General features: G+C 39.5%; 1 protein-coding gene across 3 annotated transcripts in view; it reads left to right on the forward strand.

Moving 5' to 3' along the window:
- STXBP5L (syntaxin binding protein 5L) overlaps positions 1 to 26,265 on the forward strand; it is an 84,301-nt gene that overhangs the window by 8,339 nt on the left and 49,697 nt on the right. For 2 of the 3 annotated variants that reach the window (XM_042451401.1, XM_042451402.1), the window contains exons 2-9: positions 2,109 to 2,206; positions 5,555 to 5,636; positions 8,401 to 8,501; positions 15,323 to 15,457; positions 19,126 to 19,189; positions 21,319 to 21,402; positions 23,054 to 23,177; positions 25,387 to 25,465. In XM_042451401.1, coding sequence (XP_042307335.1) covers positions 2,109 to 2,206; positions 5,555 to 5,636; positions 8,401 to 8,501; positions 15,323 to 15,457; positions 19,126 to 19,189; positions 21,319 to 21,402; positions 23,054 to 23,177; positions 25,387 to 25,465 — 767 coding nt within the window. Of the gene's footprint in view, positions 1 to 2,108; positions 2,207 to 5,554; positions 5,637 to 8,400; positions 8,502 to 13,002; positions 13,108 to 15,322; positions 15,458 to 19,125; positions 19,190 to 21,318; positions 21,403 to 23,053; positions 23,178 to 25,386; positions 25,466 to 26,265 lie in introns of those variants that run through there. The other variant, XM_042451403.1, reaches the window with a different exon arrangement.

The following is a 26,265-nucleotide window of genomic DNA, read 5'->3' on the forward strand; positions in this document are numbered from 1 at the left end:
TTAGTCGGGAGAAGTGAATCCATCTTAAAAGATCTAAAAGAATCTCAAGTAGAAGATGGCATGAGCTTGTGTTCTGCTTGCTGTTCCAGAGACTAGAAAACAAGCCAGTGTTTTCAAATTACACGAAAAAAGATTCCAACTAAACATTAGAAAGTACTTCTTTAATGTAAGAGCTATTCAGCAGTGGAATGGTTTGCTTCAGAAAGTGGTGGGAATATTTCTTTCTTTCTTTCAATGATTTATATCATGCCTTTCTCCCACAATGAGATTCAAAATATTGATAAAGAAAATATTCTTTAAATATGCTGAAGATGGAGCAAGCTTGTTTTCTGCTGCTCCAGAGACTAGGACACAAGTGAGCAAAATTAGAAGTAAAGAGATTCCAGCTAAACATTAGGAATAGACTAAGGCTTAATTCACCATAGAACAAGACTACCTCAGTGGGTGTTCGGCTCTGCTTCACTGGATGGCTTTAAGCAGATGGTCACCTATCAGGAATATAGTACTTTAGCAGTAGATTCCTGCACTGACACAAGGTAGGAGCAGATGGTATTTCTATGGTGCTATGCTGAAAATACAATTTAAGTCAATCATGTTAGTTAAAAACAACAACAAATCAATGGAATAGCAAATTGGTTTTGTTAGTAAATGTCCAACAATTTATAACCTAATTTATTCTAATTAGTATGCTTTTTAGTTTTTAAAATATGTTTTTACTTCATTTCAAGATGTGTCTGATGAAGAGGCATATTTAGAAATGTGTTGGGAGTTAGATTGGTGCAGCTGTCTTCCTCATTTTGGTGTTTGGCTTTTATAGTTGTTTTTGGTCCTCTTTTTTCCTCACTGTTGATGTTGATGACTATAAGGTTCCATTGATTATTTGATACATTCTCCAAGGTCCAAAACAGACTGAAAAAATAATCTAGTTTGAGACCGCTTTAACTGCCCTGGCTCATTGCTATGGAATCCTGGGAACTAGTTTATTGTGGCACCAGAGCTCTGACAGAGAAGGCTAAATGTCTCCCAGAACTACAGTTCCCAGAATTCCCTAGCATTGAGCCAGGGCAGTTAATGTTGTCTCAAATGGAATATTTCTGCAGTGTGTTTTGTACCCAAACCAAATGTGCTGTTACAGGTATTTGAAATCATCTTTGTTAAGAGTGTATTTTTTGAGACTTTGCAAATTGCTATGAAAGATTTTACAATTAAAAATGTTGTATAAAACTTTAACCATAAATATGTAGCTAGTGTTTCTACTTTGCAAATCTATGATTATGAAATTTTCCCAAGGGATACACAGAGAGCATTACGTAGTTCAGTAGTACCTACTCTAGCTGGCAGCCCCACTACCTGAGATTCTACAAAATCAAGAATGGGGAAGATATAATCCTTTATCAATAGCTATGTTGGCCAGAGATGGAGGGAAACATACTCCCGCAACATGTAAATTCCCATGTGTGTCCCACACCTATTTTAACTAATGTTGCCATGGGTTGAAACTGAGCTTAGGTGTTCTGCTTCTGAGCTGTTCTGTCTCTCCCTGTTCCACTCCAGTAGTACAGCCTGAATTCGGGATCTACCAAATCCCAGTGAAAACATTAGCCATCCTACAACAATAGATAGCTGTTAAGTGTTATTGAATGCAGTACATTGTTAGGTAATGACTAATTTGTTCTTCTGATTTCAGTGAGGCCCAATTATGACTAATGTTGAGTAGGAGCAGAGCTGGTCCAAACAGTGCCACAGTAACCCCACTTATGGTAACTCTGCTCAAAGGCTTGCTATCAATAGGTCTCTTACTTTTTTCTATTTCATTCAAACTTTCTACTGCCTGTGGGCTTTGTTTTATCTTGATCTTAATTTCTGTTGTTCAAGAGAATCTACCATGAGTTTCCATCTGTATTTAGGTGTTTAACTGTGCTTGCATTTATCTGGTTAATCTGTTAAAAGCTAGACTGTTAATTGCTTGAAATATTTGGACTTGTTTGGTCGCCTATTACCCAGATGAATCCAGAGCAGTAAAGTTAATCAAACTATTAAAGGCATTTCTGTTGGCAGAAACACTGCAACTATTTTTTCTTAACCAGGTTTATTTTTTTCTGTTGCAGACAGTTCGCCACGGGTTTCCATATCTACCCACTGCCTTAGCTTTTGACCCAGTTCAGAAGATTCTGGCTATTGGGACAAGAACAGGTGCCATTCGCATGTATCCTTTGCTATTGTGCAAAACAGGGTTGCAGCTATATCTGCATTTTAAATTTTGTTCTGTGCATTTGTTATCTTATACCTCTGTTCAAATAAAATGCACCTTCAAATGTTTTATACACTTTGCATTCCTTCTTTGCATCAGGACAAGCCCAGTTATAACCCAATTTTGTTTGTTTTCCTGTTCTTCAATGGTTGTCCTGTTCTTCAGTTGCCGTTATTGTAATTTATCAGTTCAATTCAATTTTTAATTTTATTGTTTTAGTACATGAAGAAAGCAGACAAGAAAAGTATTGCAATACATTAAAATACACTAAAATTTCTATAGTAAGTTAAAATACATCATATATGTATACATTATTAAAACAATATCTTAAAACAGTGAAAACCCATTCATGTCACATTATAAATTTGACTTAGAATTAACAATTCAGTGAAATACTTGATCATAGAGATTATGTGTATAGAATGTGTATAGGACACTGGTGTTCCTAGGGTTGGTATCACCCGGTGAGGTCACTCATGGTGACTCCCCCCTCATTGATCTCCTCCTCCCTTTTCACACCATATAGAATCCTTAGTCATTTTTTTAAACTAATGTTACTCGTCGTAAATCATAATTGCCATATACCACTGAATGTAATGCTCATAGTTGTGACATAAACAACTAGCAAAATTAAAAAATATACCTTCAAATTACAATATCATATGCATAACTGAAATGTATTTACATACACATAGTGAAGATTTGGTTAAAATGTAATGTTTTTAAAGAAATTTTAAACCTTGGTTTCTCACTGTCCTAGTCCAACCTGCTGCGTGTGTTTGTATTTTTAAAGCAACCATTACTTTCCAATGATGAGGAAGTGCATTAAAAAAAATCAGAACTATAATAGTTACTAACACATCTGCAACTAACTTACTTTTAATCTTCCATGCTTTAGTCTTGCTTCCAGAATTAATTCATTCACCAATGCAACAGAAGTGCAGGTATTTGCTGTAGTGTGGGAATGGAGGTTCCTCCCACCATGCCTCCACGCTTATCAGTTGCCCCAGATGTCTTCAAGGTAGCCCTCCGATTTCATGCAGTGAGCCTTGCCACCTTCACATCCAAACCAGGACCAGATAATCATTTGTACTCAACTCCAAAAGGAGCCCTTTAAACCAATTTTGAGTATCTTCCCAATATTCCAGCCTTCATTTACACTAAAAATCTTATCACCCACAGCATTTGGCATTGCCCACCAAGTACCATCCCTGCTTCTAGTTTAGCATGCACACAAACACACAGAGATCCATGGAAATATAAATCAAAATCAGTCTTACCTTTAAAAAGGCATCCCCCCCCCCTTTTACATTTCCAGGTGTTTGGGTGTGTGTTGTATGTCTGCCACCTACCCTGCCTCTCAAATCAGAATACATTAAACCTCAGCAATTTAAATTAATAGCAGATGAAAGTCAGCAGGTACTGATCTGTCTCTCTGATCCATCCCCATGTGATGATTCATAGGGAAGGAAGAAACAGCCTTAAAGAGACAAGAAAATAAATTATTTTATTAAACTGAGAGCCATCGTGGTTAGTAGTTTGAGCACTGAACTATGACTCTGGAGACCAGAGTTCAGATCCTGGCTCAGCCATGGAAACCCATTGGGTGACCTTGGGCAAGTCATACTCTCTCAGCCTCAGAGGATGGCAATGGCAAACCTCCTCTGAAGAAATCTGGCCAAGAAACCCCCATGATAGGTTTGCCTTCGGGTCGCCATAAATCAGAAACAACTTTTTCAACAACCACAACAGTAACAAAGACACTTTTGGTTTTTCCTTACATTTCGAAGTGTGTGAGTGTATGTGTGTAAGTGTGCAATGTCCTGTCTATCTCAGTGAGTACTGTATACTTCATGTATGAAACCAGAAAAAGTTTATTGAAAAAGATCAGAACAGTAGCACATCTTTGTCAGTTTATTAATAATCCTGGTATCACTTCTAGTACCTCTCCAGATTTACCTCCATTCTCCCCTTTCATACTCCATTCCCATGAAAAGCGAGGCACTATACAACCTTAGTTCACACACAACAATTCCCTGCAGATGTTTATCTCCCTCCCCTCACACACAAGCTCCCAACATGGCTACAGAATGTCTAAGCAGGCCTAACGTTAACATGGTAAAAGGAGGGGCGATTTGTCTGTGTGAGAGAAAATGAGGGCACCATTAGCACACCATGGCATTATAGTATCGTAACAACAGAACGGGGCTGAGAAAGGAGTTGGGGGGAGGTTGAGCAAAGTTTCAACTTCTTCAGTTTCAAAGTTTCTCGCAGTTAACTTTGCCAATTGAAAGGAAATCAATCTCCCCTGATCACATTTCACCACTCACAGCACACCCACTAACCACTTCTGATCACCCAAAATTGCCACTAAAGGATAATTTAACTTTTCACTGCAAAACTTAGCAGGAAAGTTGTGGGAAAGCAGGCCATTAATTGATTTTTATGTGTCAATAAAAAGAAACATATTCAAGATGGTTCTGGATGGGAGAATAGCAGGAGAGCAACAGCACCATGTTGCTTTAGTTCCAATTTCCCTGCCTGGTTCCATAAGGCTCTAGGCATGTGCAGGCCCTAAGATATATGGTTGACCCTCCACATTTGCGTTTTTGATTTTTGTGGATTTGATTATTCACAGAATATTTGCTACTGCTTCCATATTTTGGTGGTACGAGTGGAGTGGGTTGTCTCATTTTCTTCTCAACTTTGCTTAGAATGGATGGGATATTTATCAAGGAGTGATAATACATAATAATTAGCAGATGAATTATACTGTGGCATCATTACATTGCTCTTTTGTAAAAGCACAGAAGGTAAAGATCATAACATGAAGATGATGCTATAGTCTCATTTTCTATTCCTGCATCATCTTTAGAAGGTCTTTTTTTTTTTTTAATTTCAAGGAATGCCAACAGGTCTTCAAGTGTAAAATAAAAGAAAACAAATAAAGTTCAAACCAGAAGTCTATAGTAAAATATATCATCAGACATATTGGAAGATATGGAAGGCAATTAGGAACTTCAAGGAAAATATTTCAGAAAAAAACTGAATGTGTGTTTGGTTTGCAGTATCTGTAGCTGTTGTTATATATTTGTTAGTCACCCCACAACTTAACTTCTTAGGGTGAGAACACCTTCACTTAACTTCAGAAATGATTAAAGTTTGTTTACATGTTTCAATGGATTGCATTTGTGTGTTGTTTTTTCAAAGTGTGAAAAAATGTTTAACTGTCATCAATTTTATTTTGCTCTTATTCCAGCTATCAAGCTGAGCAAACTGATCCTTGACTTTTACTCTTAACAGATTGGGTAGACCGGGTGTTGACTGTTACTGCGAACATGAAAGTGGTGCTGCAGTTCTGCAGCTTCAGTTTTTAATTAATGAGGTAAAGTTCTATTTACACAAATCCATAGGGCATTATAGGCAGGATGGCTGTCTGCCTTGCAATCTCAATCACTGCAAGGAGGAGGGAAAATTGGAGGAGAGGAGCAGATTCACTCCCATCACACCACGTAACTCCCTGGGATTTGGAGCTGCCACAGAAAAAACATACCTTATGCAGGACATTATGTGATTTGTACTGGCCAAAACCACTTTTATTCTTCCCCCTTTTTAGTCTTGTGTGATAATCTCCTACATTGCCAAACCTGAGACCTTGGGACAGCCCTTTGCGATGTCACGTGAGTTGTGATGTTACATTTGCACAGGGCATCATTCAGACAAAAACACCAAGTCTTACATGTGAAGAACACATACACGTGCACATGCCCTGAGGCTCCTCTTCACCCTGAGAGCTAAAGAAGAAGTTGAAGGCCATAAGATCTAGGAATCCTAGATACCACTGAATTTGAAATAATTTTTGTGTCTTTAAATTTCTGCATTTAAATTCAACTGTATAAATTTAATTTTCCTTTAATGTTTTTTTTAAATCCAGAAATTTCTTCTCTCCCCAAAATAGTGTTTCTTATCATGAGTCATTTCCACAGACTTTTATGTAGAGTTCTCCCAGTGATGGAGTTAGAAATTTGAAATTGGTGGTCTTAAAGTTCTCCTCCTCTTCCACCCAGGTGGCAGTATGTACCACTAGTACATACTTTAAGTGGCAGACTTGCATACTTCTTGCAGCTGCAGTATCTTGTACTGACTGAAGTTTCTGAACATTCTTGAAAGGTAGCCCCATGTAGTCTACATGGGATGTAACTAAGGCATGTACCTCTTTGGCTGGATCAAGTGTCACAAGGAACAGTTGGCACCAGTCTTTAAATGTGCAGCAGCAGTCTTGGTTACTGCAGAAACCTGAGCCTCCAGGTTCAAGGCTGGTTCCAAGAGTACCCCCAAACTGAGAACCTGAGTCTTCACAGGGAGTGTAACCCCATCTAACACAGGCTGATCTGCCTTTCAATTTACCAGGCACAGCTCTGTTGTATCTGGATTAAGTTTCAGTTTATTTGCCCTCATTTAATCTATTACCGATGACAAACACTGCTTTAAGACCAAGACAGTTTGCTTGGATTGGGGTGCAAACTCTAGATGACCTATTCCAGTGGTTTCATCTATATATTAGATAGCCCTGAGGGGTCTCTTAGGCCATGGGGTTGAATAGGAGTCCCCCGGCACCATCTTCCTCTCCAGGAAGGAACAGAGCTGCTGTAAAACGGTGCCCCAAATCTCATGCCAATGATGCAACCCAGAAGGATACTGTGGTTGATGAGACACTTCTTGTTTCAGTTCCCAGCATAAGTCATCTGTAAAGATGGCCAAAGCTGTCTCTAACTGCCATGTCTCCATTTTACAGAGTTATGAGACATGTAGTTTGCTGAGGTACTCAGAATTCTCAGTCAGGGAGCTCGTACTCACTTTCTATAACTGCAGCATTGGATGTCACTCCCAGATAACTGTTATCACACTATAAATTCCATTATTTCATAGGACATAGCCAAAGCAGCTAAAGGGCTATCAAAGTGCTGTAATGCACTAGAAGTTTAGATGGCCTGTCACTTGACTTTTAGAAAACTTACAAATATTTAAGAATGCATAGGCTGTATCTGCACTGCAGAAATAATACAGTTTGACAACAGTTTAACTGTCACGGCCCAATGCTGTGGAATCATGGGATTTGTAGTTTGTTGTGGCACCAAAGCTTTCTGACAGGGAAGGACAAATATCTCACAGAATTATAAATCCCAGGATTCTGTAGCATTCAGCCGTGACAGATAAACCAGTATGATAAGAAAAGTTGTTCGGTTTTTGCATTGTTGAGCTCTGAAAATTAATAAGGAGAATATCCATAGTGAGGCTGCTTCTGTGGTGGTCAAAAGCAATTCAGGCCTTGTCCACACTGGCCAGGATACTCCAGGGGCAACCTAGACTATCCTGACCCCATTACCTTGGCCTCCATTCCTGTGCTGCAGTGACTGTCTGCACAGGCATCCCACTGGCAACCTGGTGCATCCACTGCTGCCATGGGGCACTCATGTCAGAGGTCAAAACAAGTTTCCTTGAGATGGTCACATGCAGGGCGCATTGTTCTAAGGTCAGAATGAGTGGCCTGCGGCAGTGGCAGATTCACTGGGTGCCCATCCAGACTGCCACCATGATGCAGAAACGAAGGGGTTCAGATCTTCTTGGTAGAGCATCAGGTAAGTTTTTAAAGTTCATATTCACTTTGTTTTACCCCAGTTCTGGTGTGAGATGTGTGAGGTGCGCCACATGTCACCCAGACTGACTACACCAGAACTGGACATGCAGACAAGACCTAAGACTCTCAAATTCACACATATAGCCCGTTGGATGTACTGTCCACCAAAATGTGGGCCAGGGACGTAGCTAGGATTTTAGGAAGGGGGGGTGTCCAGACTAAGTGCCACTATTATAATGGGGCTTGGGCACGGCGGCGCAGCAGCGCATACCATTCATTTTTCTAATGGAAGGGGGGGTCTGGACCCCAAGAACCCCCCCCCCTTGGCTACGTCCCTGTGCGGGCCTCACTGTAGATGAGGTTCTCTACAAGTGTGGAACCCACAGTGTTCTGAGATGGAGTATCATAGCACAGTAGAACACTGAGATTCAAATCAATGTTATAAATAGTCATTTCCCAACAAAATCACTAATGTTATAATACTTGTTATTTTATTTTGTCATTCTCATAGGGTGCTTTGGTCAGTGCAGGTTCAGATGACATGCTCCATTTATGGAATCTAAGACAGAAACGCCCAGCAATTCTTCATTCTCTGAAATTTAACCGAGAACGGTAAGGTTAATCATACAGATTTTGCTGTTGCCTTCTCTGTTGGGTGTTTTAATCTGCTTGTTATGCAAAAAAATCTGAGGAGTTCCCATACAGAAAGGAGGCAGTAGATACTGCTAGGTGAAATGACACCATTTCTGTACAGGAATGTTTACTTATTAAACACTTTGTGTTTTCAAATTGTTATGTACACACATTCAAAATAGTCATTCAGCAATAGTTTTGAGGTCAGAAAATGAGACTTAAAGCTTCATCCCAGCCCAGAATAGTATAGTATCGGAAGATAGGCCTGAGACCCTAAGTTTTATTTATTATATTTATTAGACTTTTATTTGACCTTCATTAACTCCCGCTTTTTCTTTTCTTTTGAGACATAAATTGTATAGTTATCTGAATTGTTCTTATCTCTGTCTCTCCTCTCCATCTCCATTTGAAATACATTCTTGTCAGCAAAAAAATTGTCTTGTCCTAGGGAGGAGGTTCTGAAACCTGGGAGCAGCCACCAAAAAGACCCCCTTATGTCTTCCCACCAGATTGGAGGATCCCCCTGCAGATATCAAAATCCGTGGATGCTCAAGTCCCATTGTCTTCAGTGGTGGTGCAGCCGTGCAGCTGTGCCATTGTTGGAGACAATGGGACATCACTGTCCCATCCTCTCTGAAGCCTGCCTTGCCACTCTCACTGTGGCAGGGGGCTGCCTCTTCATCCTCCTCTTCCTTCTCTTCATCTTCCTCCTCCTCCTGCACCATCGTTGGAGACAATGGGACTTCGCTGTCTCATCCCTGAAGCTTGCCTCTGCAAGAACAGGTGCTGAACCTCCTTCTTTCTGACTCCCCACCTAGCTGCTTGCCTACTGGCTTTGATGGGGAAATACACCCCCACCCCCAGGAATAATCCTATTTTCAAGAGAAAGGAAAACACAAACAGAGATGGGGAACTTATGGCCCTCCAGAGGTTGTTGACCTTACTCCCTCATCAGCTGTGGCTGATGAGAGGTGCAGTCTAAGAATCTCTGGTGGGCACACATACTCCATCTCTTTCTCACCCATTTCCTTCCATTATAGGGAGGTTAGCACAAGCCACTTTCTGCCAAAGGCTACTGTCACATCTCATTTACCCTCAGTGTTCAGTGACAGGCACAGGTTAGCAACAGGAGTTGGTGAGCCAGACAAATTTCCATCATAAAAATATAAGCCATGCCCAGTTCTGTTCCTTTTAATTTTCCACCCTCTTCACTGCCAGCAAGAGTACATAATGACACTGTAAAATTTGTGTTCTTTCCCCCCCCCTCTAAAATTCAGCAGTTTGTTCCACACATTTGTTAATATTTCTATTAAGCCAGGCAAGGTATTTTCTGAGTTTTAGTGACAATGATGAGCTCCTATGCTGTTAGAAGACTCACACCCACATAACCCATTTCCTGCTCATTCTGCCTTGAGTTACCAAGGCAATGAATTAGTTGCATATCAACAGAATCTCAAAGAAGGACAATGTCTTCTTGCCTGCAGATTTAGCTAAAGGTTTATATGTGGCACTTAACATATCTAGGAGGATAATAAAGGGATTGCAATTCATATCATTTAGTAGCCACTGTTACCATAAGTCCTCATGCATATATGTCTAATTATACACAGGTATCCAAGCGGATCTGTTAGGATCTTAATTTAAAAAACATACAAACTATGATGTCCTGGAGAAGGAATTAGAGCATACACATGTAAAAAGTAAAAATGTAAAAATCAGAAGCCGAGAACTCAAAATAGATAGTTTATTTTAAAAAAATATAATAATATGAGCAGCATTGAAATGAGAATGGAAACAAACTGAAATCGTTAATAGAGACTGTGACAGAGACTTCTGGCTGCTACAAAATCAATACAGTTTGACACCACTTCAGCTGTCATGTCTCCATCCTATGGAATCCTAGGATTTGTAGTGACACCAGAGCACTGTGACAGAGGAGGCATAAAACTGCAAGTCCCAGAATTCCATAGCATGGAGCCATGGCAGCTAAAGCTGTGTTATACTGTATTAATTCTGCAGTGCAGATACAACCAGAGACTGACAGAGCAATAAAACAAGATGCAAATTATTTGAAGGAATGGAAGAAGAAAGCTAATACCTAATTAGAAGATAAAAAGGTGAGAGAAGCCAATTAGATAGGAAAGGGGCCTGTTGGGGTTGGCAATAAAGACCAGAATGTATATTGCTTGGTCTGCAAGAGCATATAATATGCTTGCTCTGCAGGTGCACAAGCAGTGTTCTAATCTTGAAGAAGCAAAATGAAAAAAGTAGAAAAAGAAAAGTAAAGAAATAGAAATGTCCTGAAGGAAAAGGTTATAGGAGGAATATGATCCTCAGGGTCTGCTGTATAACTAAATTTGTCCCTGACCAATGGGCATAATGCCTCTGCTTAAAAACATCCTACAAAGGATAGTCCACTCACTCCCAGCCTATTTTGCCCTCAAATAGCTTGTTGTTGTCAAGTTGTTTCTCACGTATGACCCTAAGGTGACCCTGTCATGGAGTTTTCTTGGCAATATTTGGTTAGAGAGGGTTTTGTGTTTGCCTGCTTCTGAGGCTGAGAAAATGTGACTTGCTCAAGGTCACCCAGTGGGTTGCTATGGCTAAGCAGGGATTCAAACATTGGACGCCAGAATCTTAGACCCAACGTTTAAGTTACTACATCACATTGGCTCCCACTATTCAGCTGGCTGGCTCTCAACCACCTTTCCAATTCACATACTGTATATTATATACCAAGCATTACAAGAATATCAAAATGATTATCACTTCATCTTTGCATATTTACAAAATCTAATTTTTGGATGTTTATTTCAGTAACTGCAATCAGTGCAGAAGTTATCTAATACTTGGTCATTCGTTAATCTTATAGTTCATGAAAAAGCATCAAGTCTCCATCCGATCCCTCCACACATCAAATTGGTTAATATTAGGCTCATCTTTTTATGCAGACTTCTCAGTCTGAAAATTTTCTTTCACATCCCTTCTTTCACCCATTTCATCTCTTTCTCTTTTATTTAGTTGTGCAAAACCATTAAAAATGGTTGTGGAGATTTTTCAGTTAATTGCCTCCAAGGGAGTTGATGTTGATGTTGACCAGGATGTTGTGTACATTTCTTAGAATTAGATGCTGAAGCTGCATGCGTGCTTAAAAGCCTAGACAGAGAGGGAGATTTAATAGTATAATTTAAAACAGAAGAATCTAATCCAATTACTTGTATCTGTTTGCATTTCCTTTTCTAGAAGTTCAAAAATCCATGCCTAAAATATACAGCTTTATTAAAACAAATCAAATGTGTACAGAATTATGGGAAAGCTGTTCAGAGGCCCATTCACACTACACAATTATAGTGCTATTATTCCACTTTAATTATCCAATGAAATCCTAGGGTTTGTAGTTTGATGAAGCTCTAGGGGAACTCTCTTGATGAGAATTTTAAATGTGTCCCCCTAAACTGCCAGTCTCAGGAATCCATAGAAGGGAACCATGGCAGTTTAAGTGGAATAATAGTACTATAATTGGTTAGAGTGTAAGAGGCCCAGATCTCTTCGTCAGGTCAGATGTTCCAAAAAGCAGATGTGGGAAGGTTGGAGCAAAAGAAAGGCTGACAATATTGAGTTGTGGAAACGGAGTCTTGAAAGAGAGAAGAGGAAGAAGCACAGGCATGGATTTGGCTCCATGATATGGGAGTAGGCATGATGGTCAGATAAATAGTGGGTGAGTTCCCCACTTCTGAAAACATAAAATCAAAAGGGGTTGGCTCAGATTTATCTATAACATAATACAAAAACATGCAAGTTCCTTACAAGCCAGGTAAGAAAAAATAAAGCACAACTTTGTTCTGGCAAAACGGAAGATTAATTTTGGATAGTTACCTAAAAAGGCATTAGAAGCAAAACTGGATGTGAATACATTGTGGCGGGAGACAAAGAAACTTCTTCAGGTAATATGGAGAAATTTCATTTGTGTTCCTTTTGCTCTTAATGAAACACATTATTTAACAGGTTACCCAGAGTTTTACATCAACATGATTTTTGGAATTAATCTAATGGCCAGCACAAGAACTTTTGCTTTTTGTGTGACTTTGACAACATAAAAGAAAGAAAATCCCAAATCCACAAGTACCTAGCATTCATTAGGACCAATGAACTATAGACTATAGCAGGGGTAGGCAACCTACGGCCCGCGGGCCGGATCCGGCCTGCCAAGACCTTCCCAGCGGCCCCTGCGCAGTCCTGCCGCCAATTGCTGCCTATTGTCCCCGTTTTTCTGCCGCTCCGGGCGCCATTTTGTTTTTCAAAATGGCGGCTGAAGTCTCGCATGACCTCAGGATGGCAAAGGTCACGCGAGACTTTGTCGCCATTTTGAAAAACAAAATGGCAGCACCCATCTAGGAGGCCCGGTGCAGCCCCTGGAGCACTCCAACAGGGCTCCAGGGGCTGCAGTGGGCCTGCAGCAGGCTCCACCTCACCCTCCACCCTCCTCCTCCTCCTCCCTAAGAGCAGGGAAAGGAGGAGGAGGCAGAAGGAGTGCAGAGCCAGGGAGAAAGGGAGCCAGGGAGCCAGAGCCGCAGCGAGGCAAGAGGTTGGTTCCTTGGGGGAGGGGGTTAGCTGGGTGTTCTTTGTGCAAACTTCCCTCTCAGCACCCTGTGGCTTTTCTGGGTTGAAACTCTGTGCATGCTTGCTGCAGTTTATTTTCAATTGCATTTTAGTAATTTCCTTGCTTGTAACTTTATTATTAGTATTATTATTTATTATTACTACTTGCCCTGGGTGTTCTTTGTGCAAAATCCCCTCTCAATGAGAAAGAGGAGGAGGAGAAAGAGGGGGAGGAGGTGGAAAGGTGAGTCATTTCAGGTTTGCCTTGGGGTTTTTTCATTAATTTTTAAAAATACCTGTATATAACACTTATTTTTGTTTTTTTATTTCATTATTTTTATTATTGCTTTTTATTTCATTTCATTATTTTTATTATTTATGAAGGTGAGACAGTGTGACTTTCCAAAGTGCTGTAACAAAGGTCTGCTGTAACAATGATAGTGGTGATGATGATGATGATGATGATGATGATGATGATGATGCTTTGGTGGAAGCTCCACCCCTGCCATGTGGCTCCGCCCCTGGTATGCGGCTCCGCTCCCAGAGGGTGGAAGCTCCACCCCCTGACTTCGGCCCCCCAGTTGTCTGAGGGACAGCAACCTGGTCCCCGACTCAAAAAGGTTGCCTACCCCTGGACTATAGGATTGGTCCCATGTTGTTCATTAGGGCCGATGAACTATAGACCAAATTTTGGGCAAGCTTTTGAGATTAGGCAATCTTGTCATCAGCCAATACATTACAAAAAGCAGACAGTTTGACAATAATGCACACAGAGAGACACAGAAGCAAATGATGGTTTATGTGAGAGGTATGTGACTACCTCTTCCTGCCCTTTAAACTCAAAAAATGTTCATGTGTAGAGAGTGGCCAGTTCTTAGTGGCACAGTACTGTATTGGTTTAGGCCTGGAGTTGTTTTGTCTTTCTACCCTTGCACCAATTCCCCATGAACTGCTTTTAAGATCCACCACTGGAAAAAAGGCAGCCACAATACAGATAACTAACCACCAGCACATACCCTCCAACATTTCACAGATGAAAACCAAGACAGCATGGCCAAGCAGCATCAGAATGTGTTCAGGATGATGGATGTTATTAATGAAGAACACATAGGAACAAGTTAGGAAATGTTGCAGCAGTTGCTTTTGCTTAAGTCAACAGGAAAAGGCAAAATTCCCCCCTCCCGGCTCAGTGAGTGAGAATAGCTTTTTTCAATTTAAATTCAGTTTTCAGCAATATAAATAATCTGAGGACAAAGGGAGAGGAGCAGGAAAGAGAAACTTTAGGGCAGCATTACTTTAGAGCCCTTACTCATGTGAAAAGATTTTAAAACTATTAAGAAATTCAGTCATAATTCTTCAAATTGCATATCGAATAGTTGGGAAGAATGTGTGATGAGAATGTCTAAATCTTTAACTTAACTATTAAAATCACAGCATCTCATCTGTATTAGGTCACTCTAAAAAAGGAGGGTTATGTGGTTAAAATTACAAAATAAAGAGGATTGGTCCCATGTTGTAGTCTGTAATTTAAAGGGGTATTGAAAATTCATAGATACCTGATTTAGCTGAAAGACTTTTGGGCTTACCTCAGGAAGAGAGGAGTTTAAATCCTTTATCAGCTATGAAGCCAGTTTTAGTGACTACTCTCTCTGCCTGATTTATTTTGTGGGCTTATTATAAAGATTAAGTGAGAATGCTATGTTAGTTATCTTGAGCTCCTGAGAAGTGTCATGATTATATAATCATATTAGTCTAATTGCTCCCATCACTCTTATCCTTGCCTTCCATCCATTTCTGTGCTTTATATTTTGAGGTTCCCATATCAGTTTTTAATTGCACGCATACTGAGTTCTTACTAATTCATCAAATGAAGTGCAAGTTGTCACAATATACTTCCTTGGGTTTTGCCACAATTGCCCATCTGAAGGAGCCTATTAGTAGTTAGTTTAACACAGGTGGTTTAGTTTATTAACTAAAGATGTAGAGGTTCCACTGACAATTTAAATTAATGTCTTCTAATAGGCAGGAAATGTTGAATAACCGTTGACTCTCCAGGTTGTCCACAATGATAATGTCAGTTGTTTCTACATTGACTGAAAAAGCTCAAGTTAACAACTATTGTTGGGTGTGACTGATGCATGAGAAAGTATAACTCTTGTCATTGTGTGTGTATAACCTGATTGTATATTTCCTTCATACAGGATTACCTTCTGTCACTTACCTTTCCAAAGCAAATGGCTCTACGTTGGTACAGAGAGAGGGAACACTCACATTGTAAATATAGAATCCTTCATACTTTCTGGATATGTTATCATGTGGAACAAGGCAATAGAACTGTAAGTTTATTATTGAATGTTAATTGTATATATTGTTAATATTTTTCATTCTTTTTAAAAATGAAAACCAGGTCTTCATTGTAAACAATAGTTTGGGATTCAATTTTAATTATTCTCATCCCAGATCAAATGTACTTGCACTTTCTGCCACACGCTCTACATGGGGCTACCTTTGTACCAAGTTCGGAAGCTTCAGTTGGTTCAAAATGCAGTTGCTAGATTGGTCACTGGAACACCTAGATCTGACTATATAACACCTGTATTAAAATCCCTTCACTGGTTGCCAATCAGCTTCTGGGCCCAGTACAAAGTGTTGGTCATAACCTTTAAAGCCCTATAAGGCTTGGGCCTGAGTTACTTGAGGGAACGCCTCTCCTTACACAATCCTCCCCGCACTCTCAGAACATCCGGGAAGAATCTTTTGGATTATCCAAATACCAGATTATTGTTAACTTCCCACAAAGCATTTATTCATGGCCCCTAAACTGTGGAATGCTTTACCGGTAGAGATCTGACTGATTACTATACTAGAAGCTTTTAAGAAAGCGATTAAAACAGACCTTTTCTGGCGGGCTTATCTCCCTGATGTTTTATAAAACTGGAGGGACATCCCACTCTGAATACATGAGTGATATGTTGATATATGGATTTTAATGTGTTGTCTTGATTTTAAGATGTATTTTATATATGGAAATTGGTGTTCCATTTTTATTATTGTAAGCCTGCCTCGATCCGTAGGGAGAGGCGGGAAATATAAATAAACTTTTATTATGATGATGATTATTATGATTATTTAAAGGGGTATTTACATTTGACAAGTTCTACTGCACTGTAGGTTTGAAAGCACATTAGAAGAAAAGCAACATAGATCCTATGAGAGGCAAAATATTAACATTAGAAGCAATCCTTGGGAGCCCTGGTGGCACAGTGGTTAAATGCCTGTACTGTAGCCACCCACTCAAAACACAAGGTTGCGAGTTCAAGACCAGCAAAAGGGCTCAAGCTTGACTCAGGCTTGCATCCTTCGCTAAAATGAGTACCCAGATTGTTGGGGCAAATTCGCTTACAGTTGTAAACCGCTTAGACACTGCTTAGGCAGTATGAAGCGGTATATAAATGAAGCTTATTTGTTTGTAGAGTTGATGTTGAATGGCTGATGTGTGAGAGAAAAGGCCCGCAAATTTTCCCCACTCTCTTCTCTGGATGGAGCTTTCGGTCATTCTCCACACAGTCTCCCTAGCCTCTCTCAGATCTTTAGTTGCATGGTTCCTGACCTTGCACACAATGAAGCCTACTTTTAAGTTCTTTTAGCTCAATACATAGCTGGCCCATGTTTTTGTGATGATCACCCCACTCTTATGCCAGATTTGCTCTTAAATTTGACAGTGACAGGAAGTGACATTTCTCCTTTAAAACAAATGAGTTGGGGGCTTGTTTTGAGGCTCAAGTATTCCCAGAGGAGCACTTTTAAACTTGAAAACTGAGGCAAGAGGATGGATTTTGAACAGAATAATGCTTTTGGTGGGAGTGGGGTTCTAGGAATACAAGAAAAGTTATGGTTTGTTTAAAACTGCAAATGGATGCTTGTCATTCATCTTCTAATATCTGCAACAAAGCTGGGACAAGGGGGCAACTTGGGACTTTATCACATGAGCCCCCATTCTTGCTGCAGTCACGTTAATGATAGGAAATGTGTTCAGAGAAGGGCAACCAAACAGGTGAAGGGTCTGGAAACCAATACAGCCCTATGAGGAGTGGCTTAAGGAGCTGGGTTATGTTTAGCCTGGAGAAGGGAAGGTTAAGGCAATAGTCATGTTTAAATATTTGATGGGATATTATACTGTGGATGGGGCAAGCTTGTTTTCTACAGCTCCAGAGAATAGGGCCTGGAGGAATAGATTTAAACTACAGGAAAAGAAATTACATCTCAGTATTAGGAAGAACGTCCTCATGGTAAGAACAGTTCGACGGTGGAATACGCTACTGCCTCAAAGTGTAGTGGGATCTCCTTCCTTGGAGGCTGGATGGCCATCTGTCAGGAGTGATTTGTGTCTTCCTGCATGGCATAATGGGGTTGGACTGGATGACCCTTGAGGTCTCTTCCAACTGTGCAATTATATGATTCTATGAAATGCATACATACTGGTTTGGGAGGTGTTCTTAGCACAGGTTTTTAATTGCAGCACTGCAGTTTTTCAAATTCTTTTCTTTCTTTTTGCTTCAGTTGTGGTAGCAGAGTTCCAGAATTGTGCGAAGAAGTGGAATAATAAATATACAAACAAAATCCTAAATGCATGCTAGGTAGGCCATAAAGCAGGGAGGCAGGGTTAAGGGAGAGTCAGGAAGAGAGCAGAAGTCCTGGTTGCATTATTGAGAAGAGCTGTGGTGGTTTTCACAATAATAGTGCAAAACTGCTATTTCACCGAAGCACTATAATTCTTTAACAGAATCTTTAAAACAGGAAGAAGAATATGTCTCTGCGTTAAAAAGAAACCTGCTTGAATGGGGATAAAACATCATAGCTGATGCTCGGAATTGCCAGAAAACAGAATTTTCTGGACAACGAAATATTATGTGAAGACTAAAAAATAGAACAAACCAAAAACAGAACAACAGCAACCAGTGCCCAAACCTTCCAATATACGTACCTCATCACTATTTAAAACTTTCAAATTTTTAATTGTTTTCATTTGATGATTTCTTTAACTGTGTTTTAATTTTAGTAGCAAGTTTTTACCTAAACATGTTTTTCAGCTTTGTAAGCCACCTTAGGTCCCATGCCAAGAGAAAAGAGGCAAAGAAAGAAAGAAAGGAACCCGAAGTGTTGATGCCAATGGTACACTTTATACCATAAAGCCTCTGCATCCAAATGTTGTTTAAACAGTTAAAACATTTTCTTAACTGGGAAGAACAGGCAGGCTTAGATTAGATACGAGAAGGAAGAATTTCAATGTAAAATTAGGATAATGCTCTATATTTTAATTAAATCACAATTTACCTTTTTTCTTTACACCAATAGATAGTTGAAACTAGATTGTCTTTCCTTGTCTTTAGACTGAGAGTTTGAGATTGTGGCTCAGCAGCACACACCTTAGTAATTAAAACAAAACCTAAATCCAAGGATCTTCATAAATTCAATAAAATATAATCAAAACCTGAATATAATCAGTTAAAACAAAATTTCATAGAATTGATATTTATACAAAAACCAGTTCTTTCAAATAAACACCTATTGATTTGAGAAAGTCACACTTAAGATATATTAGCTATATAAATAATTGATACATATGCCTGTGATTAAATTAGTTTGTCTGTGAGACAAATGTTGATACTTTACAGTGAATTCTGTAATGCTTGGTGAGATTATTTCTCTTTGCAGAAGCCATGCTAATTCTTTCTTAACAGGGATTTCTTTTCTGTATGTTTAATAAAGCCTGTAACAATCCTTGCCATGCCCCATGGCCAGTTTTTAAAAACAGTGTTATACTGATTATTTTCATGTTCTTTGACCTGATTTTAGCAATTGTTAGCACATTTCCCACTACCCTTTACTAGGCAAATGACATTCATATCCGTTACATAACATATATGTAGGTTTTGGGGTGATTTTCTCTAATATTACCTGATTGGCTTCAAAAAATCCATATACTTTTGCTTTTAATTTGCAGGTCCACCAAGACGCACCCTGGACCTGTTGTGCACCTAAGTGACAGCCCAAGAGATGAAGGGAAAGTGAGTAAAAAGAGCTTTTAAAATCCTCTATATGCTTCTGTTAGACGTTTGTACTTTTGCTCCAGAGAACAGTGTTACTCAAATATGCCTTCTCTACAAATTAGTGATAGTTGTATGCAGTATATAGAATAAATCATCCATTCTCCTAATTTTTGTGGTAAAACACAATCTTGTTTAAATTGAATCTTTTATTGAGTTGTAAAATGCAAATACAGTACAACAAATATTTGTGGATTTAGCTTTGTGTTTATACTTTATAAATATGTTGTTTTTGACCAATATATTTCCTAGTTGTTTGCTTTGCCAATACAAGTACTGTATAAAAAGATGTTAGTGCACATTCTTGAATTTTCTCCTTTCATGTTTATTTTCGAAATTATGGGACTTATTGCAGAGCTTTATAACGCAACTTACCGCTCCCAAATTGAAGTCTAATTAGGGCTGTATCCTGGTCCTATCGCATGGCATTTATCTCCCAATCTGCCATCTGAGTGCAGCCCTGCTGCAGCCTGCATCCCTTAACGCGCTTCAGCAGCCATTTTTCAAAGTTGGGAGCTTTCTGGCTTTGAAAAATGGCCACCGAAGTGGTGTGTAATCATTGTTAAAAGTTTGTTTAGTCTCTGTGGAATTAACTTCATTAACCAATTCAATAGAAATTAGGAAATGATCAGTTCAAGACTTGTGTCTAGCATAATTTAAAAAAAAATCTTTGCTACTAGTGTGGAGGTGTCACCAAATATCAATTAAGTTAATTGTATTAATCTTTAAAATTATTTAGATGATCATATGACTTATACATGGGCTTAGCTTTATCTAAACATGCATTGAAGACAAGGCTTGAATCATCCCTTCAGAACCAGATGGAAAACCTGATCGAGAGCTAGACAGCTAATTTCCTTCACTAAACTGACCAGTTATAGGAAGATGTTGATCATCAATAGAATGAATTTCTAGATCAGTTTCTAAGTTAGCTTCTAGGTAACTTTTTAGGGTCTTATTTTTGTTAGAGGAGTCAGAATCAGAGAAGTCACCTACCAGTTCTTGCAGTGGTAACAATTAATCAATCTGAAGGTGTTCAGAGGATTTAACTGTAGGGTGTAAGTCAGAACATATTCTCCCCTGTCTTTTCTTACTTTTTGAAAGTTATTGAAACTTAAAGGCCTCTAAGAAAGTCTGCATCAAAATATAATTGTCCTCTCAGGGACCAACTTAAATTTCCACAGAAACAGAAAGATCTGCAGCAGTTGTTGCTGGAGGAAATTTAACTGCTTCTTTCTCTGCTTCACCTCTGAGGAATATCTGTTCTCTAAAGAATATGCTATTTTTATTGGGAGGAAATCTTTATTTGTGCCAATGGGGTATTTCTTCCCAAAGCATATCCTGGCTTCAGGGGTAGTATTTTCCATGGGACTGAAGCAAGAAATGAAAGGTTTTTTTTTAAAAAAAAATCCTTCATATTAAATGTAGACACACTTAACATCAGGTCTAGATTAGGCAAGTAACAATAGTGCTGTTTCCCCAAACCAGAGCCCTCTAGATGTGTTGGACTACAATGGCCATGTTGGTAATGATGCTGAGAATTGCTGTCTGGCACATCTGGAGGGGCATCAGGCTGAGGAAGACAGTAAGAGTGGAAAAGGAAAGGAAAGCATCAGTGTTAAGTACATGGGGAAAGGGCTGTACAATGCTGTCTTCCTCTCCCTGAGAAAAACCGTATTGTTTGTCTCCAGAGCTATCTTGTGCAAACACTATAATAAGAGAAAAATAAGCAGGAAAGTATCACAGGACTTTTGAAAAACAGAATAAGAAGTAAAGGAAAACTCAAGCAAATTATATTAGCATAGGAAGCCATATTACTCCAGTTGAAGTCAAGTACTAAGCTTCTGTTGAATTTTATGGAAGAAAATGACACAGTAAATATTTCTACTAGCTGTTTTAAATGGATTACAGTAGTTTAAACTGTTGTCTAAACCTCTGCTTAAATGATGACTGATTTTCTTTGCAAATAGAGTCAGCCCTTCTTATACACGGATTTTTAATACACGGATTCAGGCATACATGTTTAAAAGAATGTTTAAAAAAGACCCAGATGTAATAACCTGGTCTGTTTGGCTTTTTTTTGTCCTCAGCTGTTAATGGGCTATGAAAATGGGACTGTAGTACTCTGGGACTTGAGATCTAAAAGAGCAGATTTAAGAGTATACTATGATGAGGTAAGCTACTTCTGCTTTCTCTAAAAGCATGATTCATGTAGATGTTTTGAAAATTACATGTGGTTAACAATGTCTGGTTTCTACCATATACAGTGAGCCTGCGCCATATGTGGGCTTCACTTCTGCGGCTTTCAGCATACGCTGAAGCTGTGGGACAATCTTAATGAATGGCACACGCACCACGTGCATGCATCCCCATTATTTTCAATGGGGTGTGAGGATACACAATTTCCCCCTTATGCAGGGGGCAGGCGGCGGAACGGATCCCCCCACGTAAGGGAAGAGAGCAATGTATAAAACAATGGGGGGGGGTTGTCTCAGTTATGCCATTTGAGGTAGTTACAGAATATGGGTCACCCTAGAAACAAACCACGGTCACATCAACCATCCATGGCACATGTGCTAGGCTGTAGTAACTTGCTCAGGCAGATGAAGAGTGGAAGATACCATCGCACAAAGCAATCAACAAGGCTGTGCAGTGGTTTTCAGGGACCTTAAAAGAGATGTTTCATGCAACCCTCATCTCCTCCATGGTCCAAAAGGCCACTCATTCCCCATGTCTTTCTTGTGTGCTAATACTTTGAAGTCCCAATCCATCCCTTTTTTCCTCACTGCCCCCTGGATCTTTCCATTGCCCTGGGGAAGTACCACCCACTTTGGGAATCGCTGGTATAGAGGGAGGTTTTGTTAAAGTTAGTCTAGTTATCTTAAAGCAGGGGTGAGCAAAGATTGGCTCATAGGCTGCATATGAGCCACAAGATTCTTTCTAAGATCCTCATAACCCATAGCAACTTTTTTGGGGGGGAGGGGGAGATGAAGCTTGCTTCAAAATGGCCACACTTTTGTTCACTTGGGCTAAAACAAACAGGAAGAGAACTGGATTTATGATGTGTTTTTTCAAAAGTTGTCCTGTACCTAATATGGCCCAAGACAGGTAAAAAGTGGAATTGCTTCCCAAATCCCCTGGAAAGCATGTGGGCATTTTTTAGCTAAAAGGTTAGGCAGGGTGCAGGGGAAATGTGACCCTCTAAGTCCCATGGAGTGCTGGATCAACAATTAGAAATGGAAGGGGCTATTTCACAGGGCTATTACATTGTTATAGTATTTTTATTTTCAATGAAAATCACTTTGAAAAATTAGTTTGAAGTGGAATATTAAAAATGAAATTAATACATATTCTCATAAACAAGAGTTCTAGAATAGGCATTTACCATGGTAGAATAGTCAATATCAGCAGTCTTCACATTATAAACCAGACGCATGGGAGCTGTGCACCTTTCTGAAGGGGAATCATATTACTGAAAGCTTCCAGGAAGTACAATCCATCTTACAAAACTAGGTACACTGTGTGTGTTGTTTACCTGTAAAAATGTGGCAAGTTTTGCTGTTAATGCAACAGCAGATCCAGTCTCTTAAGGAGGGCTTCCTAGGAGTTCTGGGCGATACAACGCATGCTCCTGGAAGCTGCCTTCCTCTGCTTTAGAGCTAGATGATGATAAGTTTAAAGGACAGAGGAAAATGTTCTTAGCTTTGCTTACTCTCAGAAAGATAGTAAGAGACACAAGAGATAATAGCTTTATTGATTTATTAAATGTTAGCCAAGTGTCACTTATATAAAGTGTGCTTCATTTATTACTACAATTTCTTTTAGGCTATTCATTCTATTGGATGGCACAATGAAGGGAAGCAGTTTATGTGCAGCCATTCTGATGGAAGTTTGACTTTTTGGAATCTAAAAAGTCCCAGTAGGCCTTTCCAGATAATCATTCCACATGGTAAGATGCATAAAGTGTTGCTCATACCCAATACAGTCAATGAGAGTGCAGGCCAGGCTGCAGTGTTTGTCCCTTAATTATGACTTCAATTCCCCTCAGTTTCACCCTAGGGAATTTGATTGTCTGGTGGTGTTTTGTTTAGGAAGGAGTTAACTGAGTTAACTGTTCTCTGTTCCATTGAACCATGCTGCCTGAGAGAATGATCTAGCACGCAAGTCATATTCATTAGAAAGGAACTAGCCAAGGCATACAATTATGAAAGTTCAAATTGGGCACAGGTAGGCCTTGAAGTGAATGTAGACATGCCAACTGCTTTGATCATTCTATGACTACCTGGCAATAAGGTGGACCTTTAAGGGTCATAGCAAGACATTGCACAAATTTATTGCTCACCAAGAGTGATCGCATTTAGCTGACACAGGCTCAATCTGCAATACAGAAATAATGCAGTTTTACACCACTAACTGCTATGGCTCAGTGCTATGGTATTCTGGGATTTGTAGTTTTGTGAGATATTTACCCTTCCCTGTCAGAGTTCTGTGGTGCCACAACAAACTACAAAGCTCAGGATTCTATACAATAGAGCCATGACAAAGTGACATCAAATTGCATTAATTCTGTAGCGTAGATTCAGCCACAGTCAATTCATTCACCCTTAAACTCCTCCAAAAAATACCAACCTGAGAACAGCATAGCTTCTAACCCCACAACAAAATAGCAGATAACCTTGGGCAGAATTCTAATAATTCTGGACAGTGAATGAAACTAAATTAGCTCCTTGGGGTTTGACTGACGAAGGGCCTACACCAGCCCTCTAAGGCCTTCCAAGTCAGAAAGGGATTTGGAAATCCATAGGCCTTGTTAAATAAGTAGATTGTTGCCATGTGAATGGCCATTGTTTTGTGGATGAGGTTCCTCTCCCTAAAGGATGCTAGGTACTGCAAGATCCAGGGCTCTGATGTTGGTCAGATACTGGAATCCCCTTTGGCTAAGGAGAAGAATAAGAAACTAATTGACTGTAAAGAATCATTTGGTGATTTGATGAAAACTGTTGAGAAATACATTGCACCTACGCACTCTAGGAAACATGCAGTTTACTGCCATAGTTGAAAACAAAAGTGAGAGTAAAAGTTGAGAGTAAAAGTGACTTTTGAAGTGGCTATAGTTGCTTTAGAGAGATGGCTGTCGCCTCCAGCAACACAGCGGGTGTAGTGACATAATGATCAGTTCTTCCCTAGGTTTCCTTTAGGTTACAAGAGGAAGATAAGATTGTATTACTGAATGGTTCAAATCTATAGATAATGTGTAGTGCAAAAGATTACTGCCATTACATATAATAGCTAAACATTTGTTTTCTCTGTGGTTCTTGATCACTGAACTAATTACCATATATACTCAACTATAAGTTGATCCCTTATATAAATCAAGAGTAGGTTTGGGGACTAAAATTATTTCTTTTGATATGACCACTGGATAAGTTGAGAGTGAAACGTAGGAGCATATACCAAAGGATGTAAAAGATGAAGCAAAGGAAAACGATGCTAAAGAATGTACAAAATCCTAACAGACATAACTGTTTGTGCTCACCCTAAAGGCTGGATGGATGAGGAGGGAATATGGTGACTATGCAGTATGCAACCAGATGTGGGCAGGGTTAAGAAAATATGCACATGTCAAAAAGAATGAAAAGGCAACGCAAAAAAGATAGCAACGACATTAGCAGTGATTGTAACCTTTCACTTTAATGTGATAACTTTGGCTGATTTTATCTCAAAAAAGCTGACAATCATGCATAAATGACATTCATACCCTTCAAAACCTGATCCCTTTTAGTGCTCTTACTACCACCACTGCCATTTTCCCATCCAGGCATTCAAAAAGGTCAAATACAACACTGTGGCAGAGAGAATAGAGGGGGTTGGTGCTGCTTTTAGTTGTTCCCAGAATGGACTAAACTTTTTCCTTTTGCCACTCTTCTTCTTCTTCTTCTTTTTCTTCTTCTTCTTCTTCTTTTTTAAATAAGTGTTAAAGTACAGTACTTAGATTAACCCGTAGATAAGTCGACCCAGGGTTTTGGGGCAATATTTTGATCCAAAAATTTCTAGACTTATATATGAGTGTATACAGTATATTATTTTCAAAAGCACCAGCCTTAAAGGAGAATAAGATTGTCTTTTCTATATAAATGTATAGGTCTATCTTTCCACAGGTAAGATTCAACGAGATGGGAAAAAAACAGAATCTTGTAAGCCAATTCTTAAAGTGGAGTACAAGACCTGTAAAAACAGGTAAGTTGCTTTATTTGCCATATGAAAGCGATGAAAATAATCATTCTGTGCTGCCTAGTTTCTGTAAAATTTGTGTAGATACGTTTTTATCATTATGTTAATCACTCTCTCCCTGGCCTTGTCTGCACAGCCAAAAGGTCCATTCCCCCACTCTGCCATTCTGGTGTCCTCCTGTTCCACACTAGAACCAGGGCATAACAAAGTTAAAACAATGATATTCTGGGTAGATTCAGAGCCCTCTGTTTCCATACCCCAGTCGATGTCTGCATGGGTGTCCTATGGGCTGCCCAGTGCATCCACCGCTAATGTTGGTAATGTGTTCTGAGGTTAGAATGAGGCACTCAGCACACAACCATTGCCAGGCACCTCCTCTGACCTCAGAAGTGTGTTAACAGCTGCCGTGGTGCAGTACGGAAATGGAGGGTGAGGTACCGTATATACTCATCTATAAGTCTAAACATTTATGCCCAAAATTGATGCCAAAATCCCAGGTCGACATATTTATGGGTCACTATGGTAATGTGGTAATATGGTAATAGCAGCTCTTTCAGATTTCCCCATGCAGTGCAGAGAGGAGTTTATTTCTTTCTAGAGCCAAGCAGAAAGAGTCCTGGGTGATTGATTGATACTGCTGTTTGTTTAAGAGTCCTCTCGCGCCTGTGTGTCTGGCTGAAACAAAACCTGAAACAATGAAGCAAAAAGCCTCAATGAGAGTTTCTTTTGCCATATGCACACATACACACACTGAAGGAGCCTCCAAGTTTTACCCTCGACCTATTCATAGGTCATGGCAGAATCCA

Source organism: Sceloporus undulatus, chromosome 2, assembly GCF_019175285.1.
Source record: "Sceloporus undulatus isolate JIND9_A2432 ecotype Alabama chromosome 2, SceUnd_v1.1, whole genome shotgun sequence".
NCBI classification, from domain to species: domain Eukaryota; kingdom Metazoa; phylum Chordata; class Lepidosauria; order Squamata; family Phrynosomatidae; genus Sceloporus; species Sceloporus undulatus.